The sequence below is a fragment of the Bison bison genome, unplaced genomic scaffold (assembly GCF_000754665.1).
Source record: "Bison bison bison isolate TAMUID 2011002044 unplaced genomic scaffold, Bison_UMD1.0 scf7180017864145, whole genome shotgun sequence".
NCBI classification, from domain to species: domain Eukaryota; kingdom Metazoa; phylum Chordata; class Mammalia; order Artiodactyla; family Bovidae; genus Bison; species Bison bison.
This window is the reverse complement of record NW_011494717.1, coordinates 10968006-10979437: the sequence shown is the minus strand read 5'-3', so window position 1 is coordinate 10979437 and position 11432 is coordinate 10968006. Positions and strand designations below refer to the sequence as shown.

The following is an 11432-nucleotide window of genomic DNA, read 5'->3' as shown; positions in this document are numbered from 1 at the left end:
TCTTCGGTGCTCAGCTTTCTTTATAGTCCAACTCTCACATCCATACATGACTACTGAAAAAACCATACCCTTGACTAGATGGACCTCTGTTGGCAAAGTAATGTCTCTGCTTTTCAATATGCTACCTAGGTTGGTCATAACTTTTCTTCCAAGGAGTAAGCGTCTTTTAATTTCCTGGCTGCAGTCACCATCTGCAGTGATTTTGGAGCTCCCAAAAAATAAAGTCTGCCACTGTTTCCACTGTTTCTCCATCTATTTGCCATGAAGTCATGGGACCGGATGCCAGGATCTTAGTTTTCTGAATGTTGAGCTTTAAGCCAACTTTTTCACTCTCCTCTTTCAATTTCATCAAGAAGCTCTTTAGTTCTTCTTCACTTTCTGCTAAGGGTGGTGTCATCTGCTTATCTGAGGTTATTGATATTTCTCCCAGAAATCTTGATTCCAGCTTGTGCTTCATCCAGCCCAGCATTTCTCATGATGTACTCTGTATATAAGTTAAATAAGCACAGTGACAATATACAGCCTTGACATACTCCTTTTGCTGTTTAGAACCAGTCTATTGTTCAATGTCCAGTTCTAACTGTTGCTTCCTGACCTGCATACTGATTTCTCAAGAGACAGGTCAGGTGGTCTGGTATTCCCATCTCTTGAAGAATTTTCTACAGTTTATTGTGATCCACACAGTCAAAAGCTTTGACATAGTCAATAAAACAGAAAAAAATGTTTTTCTGAAATTTCTTGCTTTTTCAGTGATCCAGCAGATGTTGGCAATTTGATCTCTGGTTCCTCTGCCTTTTCTAAAACCAGCTCGAACATCTGGAAGTTCACAGTTCATGTATTGCTGAAGCCTGGCATGGAGAATTTTGAGCATTACTTTACTAGCGTGTAAGATGAATGCAAGTGTGCGGTAGTTTGAGCATTCTTTGGCATTGACTTTCTTTGGGATTGGGATGAAAACTGACCTTTTCCAGTCCTGTGGCCACTGCTGAGTTTTCCAAATTTGCTGACATATTGAGTGCAGCACTTTCACAGCATCGTATTTTAGGATTTGAAACAGCTTAACTGGAATTCCATCACCTCCACTAGCTTTGTTCATAGTGATGCTTTGTAAGGCCCACTTGACTTCACATTCCAGGATGTCTGGCTCTAGGTGAGTGATCACACCATCATGATTATCTGGGTCGTGAAGATCTTTTTTGTATAGTTCTGTGTATTCTTGCCACCTTTTCTTAATATCTTCTGCTTCTGTTAGGTCCAAACTATTTCTGTCCATTATTGAGCCCATCTTTGCATGAAATATTCCCTCAGTATCTCTGATTTTCTTGAAGAGATCTCTAGTCTTCCCCATTCTATTACTTTCCTCTATTTCTTTGCACTGATTACTGAAGAAGGCTTTCTTATCTCTCCTTGCTATCCTTTGGAATTCTGCATTCACATGGGTATGTCTTTCCTTTTCTCCTTTGCTTTTTGCTTCTCTTCTTTTCACAGCTATTTGTAAGGCCTCCTCAGACAGCCATTTTGCTTTTTTGCATTTCTTTTTCTTGGGGATGGTCTTGATCCCTGTCTCCTGTACAATGTCACGAACTTCTGTCAATAGTTCATCAGGCACTCTATCAAATCTAGTCCCTTAAATCTATTTCTCACTTCTGCTGTATAATCATTAGGGGTTTGATTTAGGTCATACCTGAATGGTCTAGTGGTTTTCCCTACTTTCTTCAATTTAAGTCTGAATTTGGCAGTGAAGAGTTCATGATCTGAGCCACAGTCAGCTCCCGGTCTTGTTTTTGCTGACTATAAAGAGCTTCTCCATCTTTGGCTTCAAAGAATATAATCAGTCTGATTTCGATGTTGACTATCTGGTGATGTCCATGTGTAGAGTCTTCTCTTGTGCTGTTGGAAGAGGGTGTTTGCTATGACCAGTGCGTTCTCTTGGCAGAATGCTATTAGCCTTTGCCCTGCTTCGTTCTGTACTCCAAGGCCAAATTTGCCTGTTACTCCAGGTGTTTCTTGACTTCCTACTTTTGCATTCCAGTCTCCTATGATGAAAAGGACATCTTTTTGGGGTGTTAATTCTAGAAGGTCTTGTAGCTCTTCATAGAACTGTTCAGCTTCAGTTTCTTCAGCATTACTGGTCGGGGCATAAACTTGAATTACTGTGATATTGAATGTTTGCCTTGGAAACGAACAGAGATCATTCTGTCATTTTTGAAACTGCATCCAAGTACTGCATTTCAGACTCTTGTTGACTATGATGGCTACTCATTTCTTCTAAGGGATTCTTGCCCACAGTAGTAGATACAATGGTCATCTGAGTTAAATTCACCCATTCCAGTCCATTTTAGTTCACTGATTCCTAAAATGTCGATGTTGACTCTTGCCATCTCCTATTTGATTACTTCCAATTTGCCTTGATTCATGGACCTAACATTCCAGGTTCCTATGCAATATTCCTCTTTACAGCATCAGACCTTGCTTCCATCACCAGTCACATCCACAGCTGGGTGTTGTTTTTGCTTTGGCTCCATCTCTTCATTCTTTCTGGAGTTATTTCTCCACTGATCTCCAGTGGCATATTGGGCACCTCCCGACCTGGGGAATTCATCTTTCAGTGTCCTGTCTTTTGCCTTTTCATACTGTTCATGGGGTTCTCAAGACAGGAATACTGAAGTGGTTTGCCATTTCCTTCTCCAGTGGACCACATTTTGTCAGAACTCTCCACCATGACCCATCCATCTTGGGTGGCCCTACACGGCATGGCTCATAGTTTCACTGAGTCAGACAAGGCTGTGGTCCACTAGGGAAGCCCCTAAATTGCTCAGAACAACCTTTTTAGAAATCAAGTTATTTTCAGTCTCTTGTCTATACTCCTTAAGCAAAATTCACACCCCTTCCCACAGCCTGCAAGATCTTGCCTGACTGGGCCTCTGCCTCCCTTCCCATCCACTCTTCATGACCCTCCTGGCCCTTGTGATCCTTTGCGCCACACTGGCCTTTGCTCTGCTTCTAGATCATTGGTATCATTTCCCACTCCTGGCAATGCAGTTCCTGCTCCTCTGCAGCTCTCCACATGGCTGACTGACTTCTCTTCTCCTTCAGTATCAGCTCGAACATCTCCTCCCCAGAGAAGGTTCCCATGGCCTACCCGTCAAACCAGGTCACCCATGTCACCTTCTGTTCACTACCCTAACCCTAGGCTCTTAGTAGAATCTCTGAACATTGTTCACTAATCCAAAGCTTGCACGGGATTTCAGCTGAGAGGGGAAGATGTGTGTATGGAATTGCTACAGTGCAACCTAAAGGAACTAGTAATTTCCAGAATGCCAGGAAATTCTACCTCATCCCATTTTTCTACTTAAACTTAGTGATCTATTTTGCACTTCTTCTGCATACATTTATTAGCACTTACTATGTGCCAGGCACTCTCCAGGAGATAAAATAAGATAGATCCCCTGCCTCAAAGAATTTAGAATTTAGTGGGAGAAGTTAGCAATGCAAACATAATCACCAATGGGGACGATGAGTTCACCATTAAAGGTGTATAGTGATTACCAGAGAACCGCAGAGGGAGGCATACATCTTTCTTCAAGGGAGAAGAACAAGCAATCGGGGAAAGTGACATCTGAGTTAGAAGGAATTGCTCAGATGGAGAAGGTGAATCTAGCCCACCAAATTGGGTTACACAAAGGCTGTAGCCATGGCTGCATGTTCAAGAAACTGCAAGTCATGGTCTTCAGCTAAAGATGCAAACCACACGGTGAGGCTGGGAAAGTGGGCTGAGCTGGGTGTGCAAAGGCTCAGTTTGAACTGAAGGCCATGGAAACCAGTGAAGATTTAGGATTAGGACCTAAAGGGAGCTGGGCTCAGAAAACTAACTCTGGTGGTGGAGGTGACACTAGAGACAGATAATCTTAGAAATTCTTCCTTGCAATTACTCTTCATAGCTATTATTTATGTCACAAATTACTATTGGGTTTGTTTGAACTTTTGTTTTGCTGAAAGGGTTTCATCTTCTCTTGGGACATGAGGGCTTCCCTGGTGGCTTAGATGGTAAAGAGTCTGCCTGCAGTGCAGGAGACCTGGCTTCAATTCCTGGGTCAGGAAGATCCCCTGGAGAAGGAAATAGCAACCCACTCCAGTATTCTTGCCTGGAAAATCCCATGGATGGAAGAGCCTGGAAGGCTACAGTCCATGGGGTTGCAAAGAGTCCGACATGACTGAGCAACTAACACATCAGGCATAAGGGATCTCCAGAGGTACTGTCTGCCTCCAAAATTTGGCCTGGTCAATCCCTTCATTGACAACTTTCTACCCAACTTCCATGGCCAATTCTCCCAAACTCTTTGGGATGCTCTTTAGCTCCTAAGAAACCCAACGTCATTTGATCCTCACAAAAATCCTGTATATTAGACAGCCTCCCTGATTTATAGAAGAGAGAAGCTTGTGAGGATATGTCTGAGTTCACACCACCAGCTAGTGCAAGGAACCTCCTTGCACTTGGAACCTAGTCTCTGCCCCTTAGGGGTCTCGTCAGCACAGACTGAACATAGTGGTGCCTTGGGTCTGCTGGAGTCATAACAGAAATGAGAGCCCTGCATCAAGGAAGGAATTGTCACCGTGAGAGAGGGGTGGTGCTGGAAGGCTTGAGATTCTTCCAAGGAGCGAAGGAACTGAAGATCAGTTAACCTTGTGAGCACTAGAGGTCTCAGATTGTGGTGTACCTAGTTGTCCCCCATGGGGCTTGTGGAACATGCTGGATCCAGAGCCCCACTCTGAGATCTTCAGACCCTGTAGGTCTGCAGCAAGGCCCAGAAGTAGCATGATTACCAAGTTCAGTGTGGCTTTGATGCAGAGAGTCTGCGAACACAACTAGCCCATGGTAAATGTGAGTGACTGGCTGTGGACAGTCTACAAACAAGGAAACTGAGGCCCAGAAGAGTGACTGGCTCATGCTCCCATGAGTCTTACTAGTGGCAAGACAAGTCCTCAAACCAGTTCTCCTGACTCCTAGCACAGCATTTCCTCATCCCACCCTCTTGGCCTCTGAAGCCAGGCCCTCTCCACACCAATTTACATTTTGAGTAGGAACCGAAGATGCCAGTTCTTTAATGAGGTTGTCCGCACTACAATTTATGAGGCCAAAGCCCTCAACAGGACTGGTCTCTGCCAGGCTTAATTTACACAGTTCCCAGGCCTTCCAACACCTCCATTAACATCAGCATGGTGGCGGCGGCTGTTAGCCTGTGTGCATTGTTTGACTACATCCTCATCATGTCACCATCCATTTTCATGTCTCTGGGCTTGTTTACCCTTGAACACCTGATTCTCCTCGTCCTGGGAAACAGTAAGTTTCCACTGGGAGCCTGGCTCAGATTCCAGCCCCACTCCTGACCTCCCCACACTCTAGAAGCCGGCCTCCTCCCACCATAGTTTCTGCTTCTCTTTCATTTAAGAGCAAGATCTGCACTCCCCCTCCACTGATGCAGCACTCAAATTTTCCCCCTTTAACGAGTGTCATCAGTTAGGCAAGAGCAAGCAGGTGGGAGACAGCCCAAAAGCTGATACAACTGTGCCTTTTTTAATGTCACATAAATCACCATAATTAAAAATTAATTAAGTGCCCTAAAATTTGACATTCATTTAAAAAAGAAATTTGAGTTACGAGAGTTGTGTAGATTTTGTAGCATGAAGTCTCTGAGACACGATTGAAGGAGGGGCGTAGGTGTGGGTTTCTGTTTTGAATGAGCAATTAGGGAGAAGGAACCATTCCCAGTGAGCAAACCCAATGAATTACTCAGCGTCAAACAGCGGTTCACGTAACCCAACCGGGGCCCCACGCATCTCGGGTGCAAGTCTGAACTGGTTTCTCCCTCACCCAGAGAGAAGATAAACAGGCAGGCAAGTGTGGCATGCTATTTCAGGAGAGATATTCCAAGATGGAAATGACAGATGACCGAGATGGCAGGAGACAACAGGGGAAGCTCGCTGGGTGAGTGACTTGGCAGCAGGCTCCAAGGAAGCCATTAAGTGGTCAGCATTAATAAAGGCAGCACGAACTATATCTGAGCAACCCTTTAAACAGATAGTTACCAAGAACCACTGCTCAGAACCCCAGAATCAGGATGTTGAAGATGGAAGGGGTCTTGGAGGTTAGGTCTGAGACCACTCCCTCACTGTACCAGGGGGCATTGGAGAACCATGGAGGTAAAAGACCCACCTATGACACATAGGCGCTCAGGGCCAAATCCTCCAGCCCTTCGGGAAAGTGGCCCTCAACCCTACACTCATGAGAATCATTCCAGAAGCTTGTACTTATTTACTCATCTATTTATTTGATTCTTGGCTGTGCAGGGTCTCCGTTGCTGCACACAGGCAGCAGGGGCTACTCGTCATTGTAGCGCAGTCTTCCCTCTGTGGTGGTCTCTCTTGTTGCGGGGCACAGGCTCTAGAACGCAGGCTCAGTAGTTTTGGTGCACGGGCTTAGTTGCTCCGTGCCTTGTGGGATCTTCCTGGACCAGGGATTGAACCTGTGTTCCCTGCATTGGCGGCAGATTCTCAACCACTGGGCCACTAGAAAAGTCCCCCAGGAGCTTTTCATACCCTGGTACCAAGAGTCTGTCCTCCAGAAATACTGGTTTCATTGGGCCATGTGGGGCCCGAATATCAACAGTATTTCTAACTTCCCAAGTGATTCCCTGGGCCGTCAGGGTGCTGGTTCAGAAGGTGATCTAACACAAGTGATGGGAGAAGAACCCCATCTGAGGTCATCTGACCATGTTCTGGGCCTTCCCTGTGGTTTACTCCCTGTGAGACCTCAGGCAAAGCACCTAGCAAATAACTGGCTGGATTTTGTACTGCCTTGCTGTTTAGACAGCATTTCTTTCTCCGTTATTTAATCTCTTGAATCCTCATTCTTCTGATTAATCAAATGGAAATACGAATAACTGTTCTGCCAGTTTTTTATGAGGTTCAAACAGAGAAGGATTGGGAAAGCACATTCTAAGCTATTACAGTGCTGTACAAAGGTAAGGAATGATGGTGGCTTACTACACCCATGTATGTATGTGTGCTAAGTTGCTTCAGTCATATCTGACTCTTTGAGACCCCATGGACTGTAGCCTGCCAGGCTCCTCTGTCCATGGGATTCTCCAGGCAAGAATAGTGGAGTGGTTTGCCATGCCCTCCTCCAAGGGCATCTTCCTGACCCAGGGATCAAACCCACACCTCACCACTAGCGCCACCTGGGAAGCCCAGTGACTTATACTATTATTCTGGAAAGAACTGCCTCCTCAAAGGTAATAAATAGATTTCCATAGAGAAGACCCCTACTAACCAAAAAACCCCAGCATCAGTTTCCCTGAAGTGACTTGATCTTAGCTCTCCCTAATCTTTCTGTGATTAGGGCATTTGGTGTTTCAGTGGTTTCCATGAATCACCAGAACCTGTGGCTGGAAGACCTCAAGAAGAGGGTGTTGGATCTTCTTTTCCAGGCTCTGTCCCTTCCTTGCTGCATTGGGGCAGGCTGCAACCATCCAGGGCCTCAGTTTACCCTATTCCACAAGCCAGAATTATCATTTCACAACCACAGAAAGGATGCTGTTTCAGAAACTCGGGCCCTTGATTAAAACCATTCACCAAGGGTACTTTCCTCCTTGAAATTTATGGGCCCCATAAAAAAAGAACTTGAGAAGACAGAGCGGTTGTTTTTTGTTGCGCCTCATTAGTTTTGAGTTTGGGCTGGCAGTAGAGATCAGAGTACCAGGCGTCCATCTAATTGAATCTCTCACAAGCATAAAGTTCCCTGTGGTGTGGAGGAGGCTATGCCAGGGAGCCTGTAAGTATCCAACTGGGGAAAGGAAATGAGGAAGAGTTGGTAGAAGCAGGGCTGGAGGAGACGGCTTCTCTGGACTGTGGCTGTGCAGCAGAGAGGTCCTGGGGATAAACACCAGGGCACCCAGAGAAAACACCAGGGCATCCAGAGAATGAAAGCAGCACCCCTCCCATGACTGGGCCCCTCCTCCATCCGGGTTTGTGAGTAAAGGACAGGGTACTGACTCCCTGCCCTTTTGTACCCATTATCACCAGTCCTGAGCACATCCTCCATACCACCCATCACCTGGTGGGGGGACCCCATAGACAGGGTGCAAAAGATAGAGATCAAGATGTGAAAATGTGGGTTTCCACCAATCTCTCAGCAGGCCATGTGACCACTCTGAACCTTTGTATTATCAACTGTTAATAATAAAGCAGGCATGATGATCACATCCATAGTTAATACATACCACAGTTCAAGTCCCAAATATTGGGGTGAGGAGATCTCTACACAAGCCACTGTTGTAGATTCATGGAAGTAAGACTTGATCCCTCCCTTCAAGTCACTTACAGTTTGGTGAAGAAGACAGGCATCCAAACAGCTAGTTGCGTGCTAAGTCACTTCAGTCATGTCCAACTCTGTGCAACCCTATGGACTGAAGCCTGCCAGGCTCCTCTGTCCATAGGGTTCTCCAGGCAAGAATACTGGAGTGGGTTGTTGTGCCTTCGTCCAGGGGCTCTTCCTGACCCAGGGATCTTTTATGTCTCCTGCATTAGCAGGCGGGTTCTTTATCACTAATGAGAGGGCAACCTTGCAGTGAGAGAGCAACTCAAAGACTACAAAAGCCAACCCACACCTTACTTACCAACCCACATGGAACAAACACTCTAAGGCACAAAAGAAGAAGAAAACACCAAGGAAAATATGTAGGTTTGGATTACATACAAATTTTAAAACTCCTGGATATCAAGATGCATTATAAACAGAATGAAAATACATATAAAATACTGGGGGGGGGGGCGGCGGGGAAATGCCAAGCATGTGATAAATAATTTCACATCCTTGTTAATAATCTCATACAATTCAGTAGGAAAACATGGAGAACCTAAAAGGTAAATTGGCAAAAGGAAGTGGGCAATTCCCTAAAAATCAGAGTAAGATAAAGCTAGTAACATGTGGAAAAAAAATATACACCCTCACTAGCAAAGAAATACAAATAAAACAGCAGGGAAATACTTTTAGTTAAAAATCACGATAATGTTCAGAGCTGGCCAGGATGTAGTAAGAGGGGCATGCATGTATGAACACAGCTGGTGAGAGTATAAATTGGATTAACTTCTAGAAAGCAATTTGGCAGTATGTATCAAGGGCCTTTAAAATGTTTATACCCTTTGATTCAGTAATTCCACTTCTGGGAATCTATCCTATGAAAATAATCTGAAAGGTGGGTAAAAATTCATGCTCAAAGATATTCTTCAAAGTGTTATTATAAACAGTCTAACAATCTGATCATTGAATAATGTTGAAATAAATTATGGTACATATCACGTAGTATTGTGGCCATTAAAAAGTATTCTCATGGGGAATTTTTAAACCCTAGAAAAAGCTTGCAATATAACCTCAATTGATTTAAGCAATTTACACATATGACACAACTCTACACACTTTTAAAGCACAGGCCAAAAACAAAAGAGAAATCTACCAAGATGTTAAAAATTATGGCCTCTGGGTAGTGGGATTCTGAGCATTGTTTTGTTGATTTTTACCCTGGTTTTGAACTTTAGACAATAGGCATATATTTTTCAAATGAAGGAAAGTAAAAGAAACTGTAAAAGTAAAAGCTATTTGGGGAATGACAAGTAATTGGTGTATGAAACATGCGCGTGTTCATGAAAACACATGATGAGAAACAAGGCCTAATCAGAAGGTGTGAATAAAACAGGACACGGCTTACATTTGTTTCATAGGCTGGGGAAGACTTTACAAGCATTTTATTTTGCTCATGTTTTCTTTGGTAGGACTGAGAATAAGGGCAATAAGGTCCTAAGTGTATTTCATGAGCATGTATAAGGCATAAGAAAAAAATACTTTGGAAACTAGAAATCACCAAGCAAAAGTACAGGAGAATTTTTCTTGTTATCCTAAATACCTTCAACCTCTTCCTCCCATGAGTCCAAAAGCTTGCTGCCATCATCAGGTCTACTTCTCACTTTGACTATCTTATCACCATCTTATAAGAACCCTGTGATTACATTGAGCCCACCTGGATAATCAGGATAACCTGCCATCTAAAGATCACAACAAGTTACATAAAATAACATATTTCCAGCTTTGGGGGATTGGGATATGGATGTTGATGGGGAGGCATTATTCAGCCAGCCACTGATAGGTCACCGGATGTTCAGAGTTTTTGTGAACTGGACACTGGCTAGGGCTGGGAACACACAGAGGCTCAAGCAACTTGGTGGAGAAGATGTTCTGGGAATGGATATTCTAGCACCAGGTTGCATCCAACCAAGGCCAGAAGGATCTGGAGCCCAGGGGTCGTGGGGAGAGACCGAGAGAGGTGAGACAGGAAAGGAAATTTGGACCCAGATCACAGAGGACATTTAAGAACAGGTAGAGTTTGGATCTGATTCCCAAAGGAAGCAGGGCCTGTGTGTTGCCCACGCCCAAGAGCTACTGAGAATGTGCAGCTAGGCTGGGGGCCAATCTGACAGTGACAAGAGGTCATCTGCCATCAGCTGACAAACTGAGCCCTTCTGGGACTAGCCTGTGGAAGAGGGCCCAGGGCCACCTCCAGCAAACCCCTGCCGTGAGAGGGAGAGGGCAGCTTCGTGGCCCTGTATGCTGTCCACCTGGCACACGAAAGCCACAGATTGGAGGACCCCACAGTGTTGGGGGAGCATGGCTCAAAGCTCAGGCCACTCTACCACTGACATCACAGCCAGGGGTCTGTGGGGTCAGGGCTCTGACTTCCTCTCTGCCTCCTGGGGTTAACCCTGGTTTGGGCCAGACTGAAGCCAGGGTTGTCCCAGGCCATGAAATGTGAATGGTACGGAGGGATGCCTCTCGACAGCCTTCCTGCGGGACAGCTGAGCTGACCAGGGTTGTGTCTCTGTGTGTGCTCCAGGATCATCTCCGGGCTCCAAGATGGCCTTGCAGAGTTCCTTCACTTGCTGGAACGGGACAGTCCTTCAGCTGGGGCAGGCCTGTGACTTCCACCGGGACTGTGCCCAGGGAGAAGACGAGGGCCAGCTGTGCCGTGAGTAGATGGGGCTGCCCCACCCACCCCACCCTGTGCTCACATCCCCTCTTCCCCCCACCACCCGAGGTAGGCAAGCTTGAGCAACCTCCCTTATGTCCCATGACACTTATGTCCTCTCAGTGGCAACTTTCAAAATTTACACAAGTCTTCAAAAGATGGAGCTAAGACCCATGGTCTAGAAAAAGCGTATAGTTAAGAACCAAGCCAGATCTTATGTTATGCTCTCAGCATCCTCATGTATAAAGAAAATGTGCAGACTACAGCCCAACTCGAACATGATGTGCGAAACCTTCGAGGCCCAGACCTCCTGCACTTTCTAAGCCTTTCTTTCATCACCCACATGCCTCCCTTATC

The 11432-nt window shown here is 45.4% G+C and overlaps 1 protein-coding gene across 1 annotated transcript in view; it reads left to right on the top strand.

Moving 5' to 3' along the window:
- Positions 1–11432, top strand: part of ALK (anaplastic lymphoma receptor tyrosine kinase) — a gene marked incomplete at its 5' end in the record, with an annotated part of 508673 nt that overhangs the window by 370490 nt on the left and 126751 nt on the right. The window contains 1 exon segment of the mRNA XM_010840704.1: positions 10944–11075. Coding sequence (XP_010839006.1) covers positions 10944–11075 — 132 coding nt within the window.